We start from the raw sequence: 15,871 nt of genomic DNA, 5'->3' as shown, positions 1-15,871 counted from the left end.
TTTTTAAAGAACTCGAAGAAAAACGACAAACGAGTGATACAATAGACAGACGAAATAATCAAAACGTTTGAGAAAACCAAACAGGATCTGTGTAACGCAACATTATTAGCACACCCTGCACCAAACGCTCAACTACGGTTAACGACAGACACATCAGGAACTGCTATGGGAGCAGTACTGGAGCAATCCGTCGACAAAGTAACCTGAGAACCGTTAGGTTTCTTTTCTAAAAAATTCTCTTCTACGCAAAGTAATTACAGTACGTACGATAGGGAGGTAACAGCTATTTATCACGCCATTAAATTTTTTAGATTTTGGCTAGAGGAAAATCCTAATGTGTCAATTAGAACTGACCATAAACCTTTGACGTATGCTTTTAAACAAAGGTCAGATAAAGCTTCTTCCAAGAATCTGCGTCAATTGAATTTTATCGGACAATTTACAACAAAAATAGAATATATCCAAGGAAAAGAAAACATAGTAGCCAACGCAATGTCGAGATTAAACGCTCTACGTTTGCCTTTAGTTATAGACTTCGAAGAGTTGTCAAAAGCGCAATTAGCAGATGAAGAACTGATGGAATTGCTGAAAAACAACCAAACCTCGCTAAAATTACAAAAATTAATGTTTGAACTAGACCATCAAGCAGTCTACTGTGATGTTTCAGACAGCGACATCCGACCGTTCATTCCAGATGCATTTTGGATGAAGATTTTTAACATCTTTCACGAATTGAATCATCCCAGTGGTAGGACGACCATCAAATTGATCAGTCAACGATACGTATGGTCATCAATGAGAAAAGACATCAGAGATTGGGCCAAGAGATGTTTGTCATGTCAACGCTCTAAGGTCAGTCATCACACGCATATCAAACTGGCCAACTTCTCCGAAACAGACGCACGTTTTGATCATATACATATCGACCTGATTGGACCTCTTACCTCATGCGACGGTTACACACATTGCTTTACGATGATCGACCGCTTCTCAAAGTGGCCTGAAGCAATTCCCATCAAGAATCACACGGCGGAAACAGTAGCTAGAGCTTTCTTCATTCATTGGATAGCAAGATTTGGAACACTTAAGCTGGTAACAACAGACCAAGAATCTGAATTAGAAAGTAGGTTGTTCACCGCTTTAGTACGATTAATCGGAGGGAAACGAGTGCGAACGACGGCTTATCATCCAGCCTCGAATGGAGTCATCGAAAGGTGGCATAGAACATTGAAGACAGCCATTAAGTGTCATCAAAACCGGAGGTGGATTGACTCTCTTCCCACGGTACTACAAGGTCTTAGATCATGTTACAAGGAAGATCTAAAAGCATCACCTGCGGAATATCTGTACGGAACAACTTTAAGAATTCCTAGAGAATTTTTCACACACGAAGAAACTCCGAGTGATCCCAATTTCTTTTTGGAAGACTTTTGAGAATCTATGAGAGCACTTAAACCAGCACAAATTATTAGACACGGTCAGAAGAAGGTATTCTACGCAAAGGAACTATATACATGGTCACACGTTTTTGTACGATAAGAAAACACCAAAAAGGAAACGTTGGACAGCCCATATTCAGAACCTCACCGTGTAATCAACAGGATAAGCGACAGAGTATTTACTGTCAATCTTAATGGACTTGCAAGCAATATAACGGTAGAAAGACTGAAACCAGCTCATCTACCAAGCAGTGATATTTAGAACAACGAGAATAGACCTTCGACTAGTCAAGATTCAAACATATCAGAACGCACAGAAGATGAAAGAAATCAACAGTTACGTAAATATCCTAGTATTAAAAACAAAAAGAAAGTACAATTCAAGTTAACGTAATCTTAGTTATCTTTAATGTTTGATCTCAAATATTTAGTACACGTTATTTTCGATTAGAGTTTAAGCACATATCTTTAATTTTTTAATTTTGTTTTTCTTTAAGGAATAGTTTTAAAAATTATATTAGCATTGTATAGAGTCAATGTCAATTTAATTTCGTTCGCGTATTCAATTATTTTCATGTACAGTGACCGACAATAATGGCCTGTCTCACTGCGGCGACGGCGGTTACCGCGCGTGAGATGGGGTTGTGTACGTGAGGCCTCACCGCGGATCGCGTACGTGAGACTCGGAACGCCAAAAGGAGCGAGAGGACGGTTATGTCAATTAAAAAAGAACAAATACTTTGTAAGTAACAACGATAGAATTCTTAGCATATCTTTTAACTTATAATTCTGATTTTTCTTGCTGTCATACCGATGTTGTTTGCCGACGGCTTTAGAATCTCCTTACAACAATCTGGGGTTTAACGTAATAAGATTATTGTTTTAAATATATTATTAATATACAACAAAAAATAATAAGAAACAATTTTATGCGCTATACTTACAAAATCTAATGTAGTTACATTATTTATTTCTGTTTTAACTTCATTTAGATTCCTTACTCTCACTATGCTAGGGTTTTCAGGAAGCAAATAATTAACAATTTCTTTCCAAGGTGATGTCAAGTCTTCCAATTTAGATTTTGCCTCCAGCGATTCTAAAGCAAGTATAAATATGAAGCAAACAAGTTTCATGTTCATACTGTTTTGTTGATATACTCAGTTACGACCTTTGACATATAAATATTGATACTATTTGATGTTAGTACCACATATCTTTGTTTACATTTCAAAAATCCTACAAATAATAACATAAATTAATACATTTATTTATTTTATTATACCGGTTATTTTCAGGTTAAATGGACAAATTTAAAATACAAATTTAGGATTTTAAAACAAACAAATATTTAATACAAAAGTTTTCTTGCATTGATTTTTGAACTTCTAAACTATAGAAATAAATAATGACAAAATTATTTAAATTTATCCTTTTAATTGTTTTACAGTAATCAATTTAAGAAAAAGCTGAATTTTTTTGTCTTACCACTTATTCGTATTATACTAGGTGTATGCATATGTGGAGATGATCAAGGTGCCCTATGGATTATCCGCCGATACGCTGGTCTCGTCGATAATTTAGGGCCAATTACAATTTAACAATTAACTCATTCAATTTAAACTTTAATTAACTTAGATGGTTACAAGAGTTCGTCTCGTTAACTGCCGAGAAATAAATATCGCTTGCCGGAAACTAAGGTGTCTGACGGTATGTGTTGTCAGACTCTCACTCGTTTTTTTCCCTACTCGTTTTCTCAAGAGAGAAATATCTAAAGCGTTGAAGGGAAAAATGTAAGCTCGCATGTTTTTCGCGATGCGCGTGAGGAGAGACGGCGCAGAGGCGCGGAGACGCTGGACCGTTAGCGCAGGTCCGAAAATAGGCGCGGAATTACATGCATAGGCGCATTCCTATACATACGAAACCGGTAATGAGATCTAGCGGTCGCTAGCCGAATAAGTATGAGCGTTCAAAGCGTACCAATTGTGTAAGTTGTTAATTCAAACATCTCTCAACAATATTCAGTTAATATCATTTCAAGTTGTAAACAACCACGGATTTTTTAACTGTGCTGAAAATGTCGACTTTCGTGCCTGAAAATACACATTTGCAGGAAGCATTGATTGTCTGTTTCCATTTAAAAAAACGCATCTGAATCGCATCGAATGCTTGTTGAAGCATACGGCAAGCATGCTCTTGGTCGCACACAGTGCAATAAGTGGTTTAATTGATTTAAAAGTGGTGATTTTGATGTAAGGAACAAAGAACGTGGAAAACCACTAAAAAAATTTGAAGATACTGAATTGCAAGCATTATTGAACAAAGATGATGGTCAAACGCAAGAACAGCTCGCAGAACAATTAAATGTTGACCAATCAACAGTTTGTTGTCGTTTGAGAGCAACGGGAAAAATTTTAAAGATCGGTAGATGGGTGCCACATGAACTGACTGAAAGACAAAAAGAAAACCGAAGAAACACTTGTGAATTGCTGCTCGCCAGGCAAAATAGAACAAGTTTTCTGCATCGAATCATCACTGGTGATGAAAAGTGGATCTATTTCAACAATCTCAAACGGAAAAAATCCTATTAGAGCCAAGGCCAACGGCCACAATCAACATCAAGGCGGGATTGCTTCAGCTGAAAAGCCATGCTCTGTATTTTCTGGAATCAGCGTGGTGTGATTTGGTACGACTTCTTAAAACCAGGTGAAACAGTTACTGGTGCCCGCTACCATCAACAACTGATCTATTTAAACCGCGTCATTCGTCAAAAACGCCCAGAATATCAGCTTCACCATGACAAAATAATTTTCCAAGATGACAACGCATCGCCCCATGGGACAAGAGACAATAAAAATTTGATACAATCGTTCAGCTGGGAGCCCTTACCCCACCCGCCGTACTCACCAGACCTGGCGCCTTCCAATTACTATTTGTTTTCATCGATGGGACACGCACTTAACGATTCGCACTTCAATTCTTACAAAGAAGTCAAAAAATGGCTCGATAAATGGATGGCTTCAAAAAACGAACAATTTTTTTGCCGAGGAATTCATAAATTATCTGAAAAATGGGAACGATGTGTATCTAGCGATGGTGATTACTTTGAAGAATAAATCTGTAACCATTTTCGCAAAATAAACGTATTTTTTTCACAAAAAATTACCGGTTTCATATGCATACACCTAGTACATTATCTGTTAAAATAGCGAAATGGAATTAAAAATCCTTTTTTAAAATTGAAGTACAGACTCTAATCTATGATTGTTAGGTCAGTTTGAGCCAAAATACGCAAACAAATTTTTGAAATTTGCATTTGCGTACGAAATATTCGCTTACTATATAGGTTACGTTTCTTAGACGCACAAACAAAGACCTGACAGTCATGCAATATAAATTAAAAAAGATAATAACGTACTTTAAATTATGATTAAAAACTAAAAAAAGTGTATAATACAATGGTAAAATGTCAAAATTTACGTGCGAGATTAGTTGCCACGTCTCAGAATAGATGGCACTGTTGTAGAACATTTAATGCACTTCCAAAAATACTGTCAGCTCTTGAGTCTGTTTATGGTGTAATTTAATTAAATTCAATTTATTAGATAAAGGTTGTACAAAAGTGTAAATGGTGTAGGAACTAGCCTATTGCACCCATAGGTCGCTAGCATAAGAGTTGATACAGAGGACGTGGATGTGCAGAGTGATAGCGATAGGGCATGAAGAGAAAGTAGCGCTAAGATTTGAGATAGAGATAGAGAATGCAACGCAAAACCCTACGGCGGGGGTTGAATAAGTACAAAGTATGAGGGAAAAAATGTAAGATATGAGCTAATTACACAGGCAAAAATAATGTTGATATAAGATACGCTTAAGTAAAAGGGAACAATGCAAAAGGTGCTTAACAAGCGCTTTAATTAGACCAAAGGGTACATAACAAAAAAAATACGTTTGCTACTTGCAGGTCCTGTGCGGGTAGAAATAAAGAATTCAAACATAATAATATGATCTCGACGTGACTTAACTTAACTAAAGTAAAAGAAAGAGAGAGCATGGGATAATAAATACAATATAACGCAGAATATAGTTTTTTGATAAACTGTCAGATTCTTAAATCGATAGTGGATATAAATTCCGCGAAGAGATAATAGCAGCTTGGTGATTTGGAGGCGAGAATAGAGTTTACTGGCCAAAGAAATGTAGTGCAAAAGGGTTTTGGATCAGTTACAAGAATTTTTCTTTGTTAAATCGGGGACAGCTTTATACGACATGGTCGGGAGTCTCCTCGACATTGCAGAGCAGACTTCTATGGATGATGAGAAAAGGAAGTGGAGGGCTCTACGCAGTCTTTTAATCGATGCGTCAGCGGTAGTAGCCGCCAATCCGGAGTAGTGAGCTGTAGAATTCTTGGAGCCATCCGTGAAGATATAGACAGTATCCAGGTCCGCGTTTTAGTAAAGAGAATTGATAAGTAGATCGGGATCTTTAAATTTTTGGAGCGAGACTCCTGTATCCAGGTCAACGTCAAAGGTACCAGAAAGGATATCAAAGTGTAATGAGATACCGTACGGCCTGTCCTCAGTCTTGAGTCGGCGAGTGGAGTACTGTACATCTTTAAAGAGACGGATTAACGGAGGATTGTAACAGTCTAGGCGAGAGAGATAGATTTCGTCCGTGTTCGCGATCGATAAAAGGATTTTGTTAAGTGGATGGTAATCTAGGAAGGTGACTTTTGTTAAAAAATTTGTAGCCAAAAACTCGAATCTTGTTTGAAACGGGAGTTCTTTGGATTCAGCCATAATAACGTTAGTAGGCGTCGATTTGCGGAATCTTAAACAGACACGCAGAGCCCAAAATTGAACGCTGTGAATTTTGCTATTTAGCGCCTTGCTTAAATCATGGAGCAGAAAAGCACCGTACTCTAGCTTAGATCTAATAAGACCGCAATACATTCTTAAAAGTAACAGAGAGTCGACACCCCACCAGTTGCGTCTAAGTGCTTCAAGAATGCCAATGGCATTAAGGCACGATGCTCTGATAAGATCCACATAAATGCTCTATTTTAACTTGAAGAAAAAGTCCATGCCCAGGAAGCGAACAGAATGACTTTGGAAAATCGTTTTGTTTTAAGGAAGGGTATCTCGCTCCGCCCGGATTTAGCTTAAAAATACAAAACTTAGATTTTTCGGGGGCTAACGTAAGCACCAGGTTTCTCAGAAGGCATGAAGCTTTCTGGAGGGACTCCTCCAAGATTGCAATGCCACTGGGGAGGTCGGATAAGACTGCGATAATCGCCACATCGTCGGCATATTGGATTAAAAAACATTTGTTAGAGTTGAGGGTATCTAAAACCTCAGTGTAACACGCGTAAAGAAGCAGACTAAGTACGCTGCCCTGTGGCAGCCCTCTGTACTCTTAGCAGATTTTATCGACGTCCCCATAGCCACAATGTACGCGGCGTTTTGTGATAAAATTATAAATAAAAGACAAAGTGCGCGGAAGAATTCTTTTATCCTTAAGCTTCTCTATGAGAATGTTCACATTTACATTATCGAAGGCAGATCGTATGTCAAGAAAGACTGCGGGAGTCGCTAAACCGTTCTTGAAAGAATTCACAATAGATGCAAACCATTCATGGTGTAATTTGATCAATAAATCAATCCGCACTATCTAAGAGCACGAAAACGAAAAAGATGTTTCTTATGTCGACGATAATAATAATAATGATAATAATGATCTTGAATTTGATTTTACTTTTGAAAGAAAACTTTACATCGCGATATCTCCGTTTGTAGATTACGTAGCGATAAAATAAACATTTTTATAATATTGTTACTCTCGGCGACGGAGATCCAGGGAATGACTTCCCGCACTCTTGGTATACCCGCTGCACCGAACTCTCACACACTCGCGACACGCTCACGCCGCAAAGAAAATAACTCGAGAGATATAAAAGAACAGAATATTTAATTAGAGTAACCTCTTTACGAACAATTACACCCGTCAAAGCCACGGGCCAGACTGACAATTATTTAAATATTCAACAGCTTGTCCCCAAGCAACAGGTGACAACTCAAAACTCGCAGAATGTTCAAGCTTAATTCTTCACATCGAACGTCGCCGAACACAAACATCGCGCCGTTCTCCAGGCCGGGCGTAACAATATCATTTAATTTGACCCTATACTACACGATGAAATTATTTAGAAAGCAATTGGTTTAGCCGTTGTTGAAATCCGATAGTCTACAGATTTTCTCAAATGGTGTTTCACATAATAAGAGGCACGGTAGTGCCTTGCTGCGCCTATACTTGGCGCGAGGCACTACCGTACCTCTTGAGAGTGAAGCATTTCTGAGGATGTGCAGTCGATTTAAAATTTAGTGAGGGGGTTAGTCTATCAGAAATGTACCTAAATTCAAGTCGCTAATTTCAAAGATAACTTGTATGATATACTTATATTACTGTCATTATATTATATTTCTAAATTAATTAACAAAACCGTGATCAAAAAAAGATGAAATCTCGTATGATTCGTCGGTTAAAGAATTCCATTCCAACATTGTTCTTTATATTGTAACCCGACTTCAGTAACAAGGAGTCATTGTACATTAGGCGTGAGCCGGGTTAACAACCGATGTCCAACAGATTGATCATCCGACTTTTGGAATCTGCTGAGGTATCGGCGTCTTGCACTTTTAGTAAAGCAATGACTAAAAACGGTTATTTACCGGAGGTATCGGAAAACCGCTGACTGTTGTATTTTCTCCGTAGCAACAGTCGCGTATATAACCCGCGACCGGCCGACGTCCACGGGTTAGTCACAAGATCAAACGTAACGTGTCATGCTGCCCGTCACACGCCTGACTTATACGAAATTATGAAATAAAGGAAGAGGTTTTACGATTGAAACAGATTTTTTATTAAGATCTCCCGTACATTTCCGCGGGTTTAATCTACAGTCCGGGAAAACAGACTCCTTGCACCGACCATGGTGCAACACTTAATTTGGAAAAGAAAAGAGAAAAAAAAAACAATTATCGGACGCTCTCTGTAAATGAACATGGTAGGGATGTTTGATACCAATTCGATTCATTAAAAAATCGATTTTTTAAATACAAAACGCGATTTTTTAAATCGATTCTTGGTTTTTCGATTTTTTTGAGAACCGATTCTTAATTCAAACAATCAAAAAAAGACGGAATCGGAAGAATTCTGCGTTAAGCTGTAATCAGACTACGGATTGTAACTGAACGGTTGAACTTGAACAATACGTTGGATCGTAAATCGTAGGTTGCATCTTTAACAAAGAAATGCTTTGTTCTGATTAGTTGATTTCCAACAGCCAACCGTAATGGCAACCGCAACAGACTTAAAAAAGTGGTAAAGACTTCTGTTTCAAAAATTGTAAGACATTTTGCGAGTCCTGTAATGTGTGTGCAGTAGTAAGATGTGCTTGGCGCAAACAATCTTTGTGCATGAGGCACTTTTTTAATAATTACCATGTATGAAATACATTAAAAAAATGACTTAATTGTCAATTAAATTGTCAAATTTTACTTTGATCAGATTAAAACTGATTTTTACAACAAGAAGAAGGTCAGTTTAGAAGTAGTTTACCTCCTAATTTTCACTTTTTTTTCAACACACTTAGGGCAATTGTTGTCTTCTATCGAAAGATACTTTTATATTAAAAATTATTTAAATCGCTTCACTGATCTCAAAGATATCGCAATTTTTCTATTTTACTCCTTTATCTTTGAGGGGTCGTTTTACCCCCAAAAGATGAGTTACCGCAGATAAAAAAAATACGTGTCCTTTAATTTTTTATGTACTATAACATATCCAAATTTCATAAAATTCGAAGAATGACGCTTTTGTAAGTTTACTTGTCAGTCAATAATTTCTTTACCAACTTTCAATCCGTCAAAATCAGAAAATAAATTTGGTGATTTGGATAGATGATTTATATTCCAGCCAAGAATTGATAGCGCTTTTCAGCAAATAAAATCATTTAGAGTGTTGTAACCAGACTTTAGCAACAACGAGTTATTGTACATTAAAGCGTGGGCCAGGTTAACAACCGATGTACAGCAGATTATCCGATTTTCGGAATCTGCTGATATATCGGCGCCTTGTATTTTTATAAGGCAATAACCGAAAAGCGGTTATTTACCAAAGGTGCCGAAAAACCACGAACTGTTGCATTTTTCACCTTAGCAACAGTCGCGTATATAACCCGCGACCGGCCGACGTCCGCGTGTTATTCTCACGCTAGTACTCGTTACGCTTTCCGACGCACGCCTGACTTATAAGAAATAAAGCAAAAAATTTGTGAAGTTTAAGTGTTTTTATTAATACTCCCGTACATACATCGCGGAGTTACCAATAGACCGGGAGGACAGACCCCTTGCACCAACCACGGTGAAACAGGAGGTAATATTTACACAAGGTGTTCAAAAAGTATCGGACCCCCCCGTATCACAAAAAATACTAATCGTAAGAAAAAATTTCAAATACAGGGATTTAGGATTTTTCCCTGGTTATCTAATAATTGTAATGGATTTGACCTTGATCATGACCTTGAAGGTCATTTAAAGGTCAAGTTGGTTTTCCAATAGGATGCCCTATTTTTGACTCTGGAAATGAAAAAAGCAGAAAATTTTACGTTTAGCTACGTCTTGGACCAATTTTTAAACTTGACCTCTGATAATCAGTAAAAGTCAAATTAAGATCACGTGTGATTTAGCCTGTTATCTTTAGAGCATTAGACTGCAGAAAAAAATTCGAAGTCCAGAAGTTTAAAGTTTATCCCGGGTTATCCCAAAGGCATAATTAATTTGATCTTGACTATCATCTTGAATTATTCATTAGAAAGGCAAGTCAATTTCTCCATTTAGGTTTCTCTATCTTTGAAATAAATACAAAAAAAATTTATACATATTTTTGATACGCCCTAGACATTTTTCTAATTTGATCAAGATCATGTACAATAGCATTTAAAGAGGAGAACTGACCAGTTATTGGTTTATTGTGTTATTGGATTATTGGGTAATAATAACCCGATAACCTAATTACCCAGCCAGTTAAGGCAAGATCTTTTGGAGACCCAGCCAGTTAAGGCAAGATCTATCGCTGATTTGCCTAGTTAAAAACAAGATTGCATGTTGGAGCGCTGTATGTTTGACTTACAACAAATGTTCAAAGTGTTTTCCTTCGGTTGTTTGACAATGGACTAGCCCGGTATAAAAAGCTTGGATAAATTTTTGAAACATTTCTAAGAGTATATTTTCCATTTCATAAATTATTCTTACACGCAACTCTTCTAAATTCTGTGGTTTCGTTGCGTACACTTTACTTTTCAGATAGCACCATAGAAAATAGTTCAGTGGCGTTAAATCTGACAACCTTGTTGGCCATTCAATAGATCTTCTGTGCTTTATCCACCTGTCCGGGCATATCTGGTCAAGATATCGACGTACACTGAGATTGTAATGAGATGCAACCCCATCTTGTTAAAAATACGTTTCTTCCATTTAATTATTTGTTAAGGGTTGAATGAATGGAACTATTTTCTCACGAAGTATTGTTTCATGTTTTTGTTCATCCAAATTTCCATCTATAAAAAATAAACTAACTTTCTGGCCATTAGAAATTTCAGCTCACACATTCAGTTTTTGTGGACATTGTGAATAATTTTACCGCATCCAGTGGAGATTACTATCACTCCAGTATCTGCAATTATGTCTATTGACATTTTCTGCTACGTTGTGTATAAACAAAGATATCACAATGTAAAGTTTGCTTACAAAAGTAAAAACGGAAAAGAATTTGATCATCATTGTCGGCCAAAATTCGTTCTTTTTGTTTTCAAGCCGCTAGATGGTGTGGATTAATTTATCGACTCTATTTTCATGCTTATTATCAACTGTTTCTGTTTATTGACGTGTGAGGTTAGTGACCGCATGTCTTAAGATGCGCGAGGCACATTTGTACCTCTTGATAATTAAAATAAGTATTTTTTGTTGCTTGCATACATAACAATTGTGCTGAATTTAAACAAAAAATTAAATTTTAATTTTAATGACAATACGACGGAGAGAAATCCGTGCCCCTCTCCGCATTTCCTGGCTAGCGCCTTACACAAAGACTAACCGAACTCCGGTACTATCAATACTATCACGCAAATACTATTTTAAGTTTCGCCGTTTGCAAGGTCATCAATAAAAACGCAGTTAAATCTATTATTATTCGGAAACGCCAGAATACTCACCCACGCCAAAAAACGCCGATTAAATCTATGGTAACGAAATGCAACAAAAATACAAAATTTAACCTTATGGTAACGCAAAATGCTGAAAGATACGCAAGTAACCTTACGGAAACGCAATACAAAATTATTATCTCACGTACATGAGATACGTTTCTAAACTCGAATACTCGATAATACATACGAAATAACTATATCACAAGATCAAAACACGATTCGAACTCACAAACACGCCGATACGCAAGAAACTTTTCCGCTCACGCCTGCGGAATGTGCCGTGGCACACGACCAACCTACTAATCGACCCTTCTTACCCCGAGACTTCCCCGATACACAGTCGACTTCCCCGGTACACAGTCTTCACGTGATGATTCGACGGTCCCGCGATGAGACGAACTCGACCCGCTGTCTCTCCTCCTACAGTGGCTGGACGCACTTCGGATGTTTCCGGTATAGTCCCGCGATAACGATGACTGTTGTCGTTGTCTCCAATTTTCTCCCTAGATGTCCCGTTCTCGTCCGGACGCTGCGCGCTCGGCCGCGACTCGTCGGTCACGTGATTAAAACTTGCGGCGCTCTCCCTACGCCTTACACTTCCTCCCTCAATGTCCTGCCCGATACTTGGCCAGCCTCTGACTGGAACTGGGTATAGAGAGCGATTAACTAGGGAAACCTCCCAAGAAAAGAAAAGCCTTGGTCCTCCGCCACGGAACGAAACTCATCGGTACGGCACGTGATTGCCTCACGATACTGCGTGACACATTCGTGATCGGCAGCCCGCCAACCGCCGTCCTTTGTCGTTGTCACTTCTGCTAGCCGGGCGAAAGCTGACCGTCAGTCTTCGTCGTCGGCACTTCTCGATGTCCCGGTGAGTGCTGACTCCTTGCATTCGTCGTCGTCATTTCTCGAGAGAAGGAAAAACACGGCACGCTGTCTTCACTTACGACGTTTCGGTCCCTTACCCACTTCTTCACCGCGTCGGCGCGATGGACTATGTTATCCCGTCGGTATTACCGAATCTCCGCGGGTCGGTAAATTGACAGTGTCGGTAATTCAACGCCGAGACCGCGAGATAACGCAGACCGTCTCGTTACACAACATATCTTGTTAATTACATTTTATTAATTATATTATTATTTTTACAGCTTGTTTATAATTATCGAGAGGCACGGTAGTGCCTTGTATAGACGAGAAAAGCACAAGAACCTCAAGATTTAATTTTACGGAAAGCACCAAAGCACAAGAATTTCAAGATAAATTTTAGTTAATTATTTGAAGAAGCAAGAAATAATCCAGGTAAAAGACTTTGGAAGACAAGTTCTTTGAACCTAAAGTAAGTATAGTTGTGAATGATAATAAGCAATAGCATGTTTATCTTCTTCACGAAACTGCTCATTATATAATTGAGTTACTCTCTTATATCTACACTCTTTATCACCCCTACCTCGCATCATTAACATGCTTATACGATCTCTGCCATAATCAAGAAAATCAGGAATCAATACTCAGCAAAGTTATCCCAAAAAGTTAAGATAAAGCGAGAACGCTATGTGCGAAATAAAATGAGAGCAGAAGTGTAAAAACTAGTAATTGAACACTGTCGTAAGTGAAATTTACCTGAAAAGCAAAAAAAATCGAGAATTCGCATGATCTAAGTTCGACGTCAACAGAGACGTGAAAATGACTGATTGAAAAAACTGCTCTTAGTAAATGTTTTTCAATAAGCAAAAAAGAAACAAGTTTTCGTATGCCCAAACAAACGTTTAATGATAGTACGAGTCGCGCAAACGAATAATAGAAAATAGCACAGTGAATTGATTCAGAAATGTATAAAAACGCAAGACGATTATCCAAGCACATTTTATTGCAGTTATGAAAACACTAATCAACCTTTTGTGGCAAGCTGTTATTGAATGATATTTTTCATGTCAAACTTATTAAACGAGGGCTTTTAGAGCCGCCAAGCTCGAAGTTATTTTTATCCTTTTTGCGCGAAACCTATTACTCGGGGGTTTTCAGGATGGCCGAGCACAAATCTGAAGTCAAGAAATGCGAATTTTTAAATCCAAGATGGCGGATAGTAAATGGCGGACATATTTAAAGAAACAAAAGGATGGAGTTCGGAAAGAGTTCTACCTTTGATTTTGTTGCCGCTACGTGTACCTAAGTATTTTGACGAGCTGATTACGAATCTTGTAGTCAAAGATGGCGAAAATTGATTTTTATGGTGGAAACCATGGACAAATCATAAAACGATTTTTTGTGTTTATTTTCGTAAATATTGAAAATATCAAAAAATGTTTGAAACAAGAGTTGTAGATTTTGTTAAAATACATATTTTATATTCTATGCATTTTTATCGTAAAGCAAACATTTAGAGAGAAAATTAAACATAAAGATAATAATAGCACAATTTAAATATTTAACTGTATAAACAGACGTAGGTTTGCCCTGAGACAGTGGGGAAAAATGGGTGGAACGTACTTACGTTTCAAACGTTACAAACCTATGTAAAATCGTACAAGCGTAAATAATAAAAAATGGCAGGCAGGAGGTTCGTCCTCCTTGCGAGAGGTCTCACGATTGTCAAAACTAACCTAACCCAATCTATCGTAATTGATGTGTGGATTCTGATACGTTTGAACAGTTATTAACCCACATAAAACTTAAAATGCAAAGAAATTAAACTGCCGCAAATATACAAAAAAAAAACAAAATCAAAGAAACTGAAAAAACTAAAACAACATTTACAAATCTATGTAGAACCGTACAAACATAGACGTAGGTTCGCCCCGAGGCAGTGGGGAGGGGTGGGTAGAACGTACTTACGTTTTGTGGCGACCATGAAAGTGCGCCACAAGCACCTGCCGAGCGGCAACCCGGCAGGCGTAGAAAAGCTGAGCGTTGCAAAGCTCACCGCTAGGAGGCACCGTTCTCTCGGGAGTAAGATTACTCCACAGGTCCTATTTAAGGAGTGAGATAAGGATCGGATTTCGCTTCAGCCTGCAGTAAGCTGGTCTAGAGCACATCTTGAGAGATAGTGCCAGATAAGCATAGCAAGCAAGCCATTTTTGAAACGTAACCACAGAATCTCGGTCTAGGTCGAACTTTATATGAACAAGCAGACGGGGAGCGTAGACCCTGGTCTAGCCTGGAAGAGGAAGGTGCGGGTGGACGGAGGAAGCCACCACCGAAGGACGCCAGCTCTCTTGACAGCACCACGGGACCACTGGTGCCAAGGATCATCGCAGTGGAAACTTTCCCGCCGGGGCGGCCGCTGCTAACCTTGCAGCCGAAGTTGGAGCAGCCCGCATTGGCTCTACCACCGAAGCCGCAGCCAATCCTGCCGCCGCTGCCACAGGGGCTACCGTTGCTAGCACTCAGGCCTTGGGCACCGTGCCCTCTGCGACTACCACCACCGCAGTCAACTCGACCTTCTCTATCGGCGCTGATACCTGGCGATATACGGGCCTACCGATTAACGAGTCCGCGGTATCGAGTACCCTCGACGCCAAGGCCACTACCGGTCACGCAGAGAACACAGACCGACGTAACGCCTCACGCAGTCCAGCACGCGCCTGTTACCACAGAGTCAGGAACCCAAACTGACCTATGGGCAACAACTTCCGCTTCGGACTCCGAACCCGCGACCTACCCGGGGGATGAGAAATGGGGGCCGTGACAATAACGGCACCTCATATCTCCTACCGAGAACGCCGAGTCTGATACCCGCACTCAGCTTCTCGGTTTTTGGTGGAAAGCACCCTTGTGGTGCGATTTAAGATAATCGAAAAGTAACTGTACATACTTGTAAATAAAGCCTTAGTTTTAAGACCTACACCCAACACTATCATTTCTTCCGAGATGGCGCAAGCGCTACACGTTTAAAAAAAAAAAAAATAGATAAATTAAAATAATAAAAAAACTAAACTAAAAAAATTAAAATTAAAATAAAATTTCTCCAAAAAATTTCATCAATATTTACGACGTCCTATCTTGTATTCGTCAATTTCAATAATTTGACCAACACCTCCAGTTTTACCTTCTTCTTCGAAGTGTTGTTCAAGAACCAACATACATATTTTTTTGCAAAAAAAAGAATCTGTTAGCGACAGTTTCTCTTGAAATTCTTTGCTTTTTAATAATGCTGCTTTCACGTATAGTTCAA

The 15,871-nt window shown here is 38.7% G+C and overlaps 1 protein-coding gene across 5 annotated transcripts in view; it reads right to left on the bottom strand.

Annotated features, from left to right (window-relative positions):
• The window catches only part of LOC139112005 (lipase 3-like), a 282,652-nt gene that overhangs the window by 235,437 nt on the left and 31,344 nt on the right, over positions 1-15,871 (bottom strand). For 4 of the 5 annotated variants that reach the window (XR_011547310.1, XM_070672739.1, XM_070672737.1 and 1 more), the window contains one exon: positions 2,384-2,675. Coding sequence is in view for 4 of the 5 variants with exons in the window: in XM_070672739.1 (XP_070528840.1) it covers positions 2,384-2,578 (195 nt within the window). In the remaining variant the exon portion in view is untranslated. Of the gene's footprint in view, positions 1-2,383; positions 2,676-2,924; positions 14,801-15,871 lie in introns of those variants that run through there. The other variant, XM_070672738.1, reaches the window with a different exon arrangement.

This window comes from Cardiocondyla obscurior, linkage group LG26 (genome assembly GCF_019399895.1).
Source record: "Cardiocondyla obscurior isolate alpha-2009 linkage group LG26, Cobs3.1, whole genome shotgun sequence".
Lineage (NCBI taxonomy): Eukaryota > Metazoa > Arthropoda > Insecta > Hymenoptera > Formicidae > Cardiocondyla > Cardiocondyla obscurior.
The sequence above is the reverse complement of the archived record's forward strand: the minus strand, read 5'-3'. Positions and strand labels throughout refer to the sequence as shown.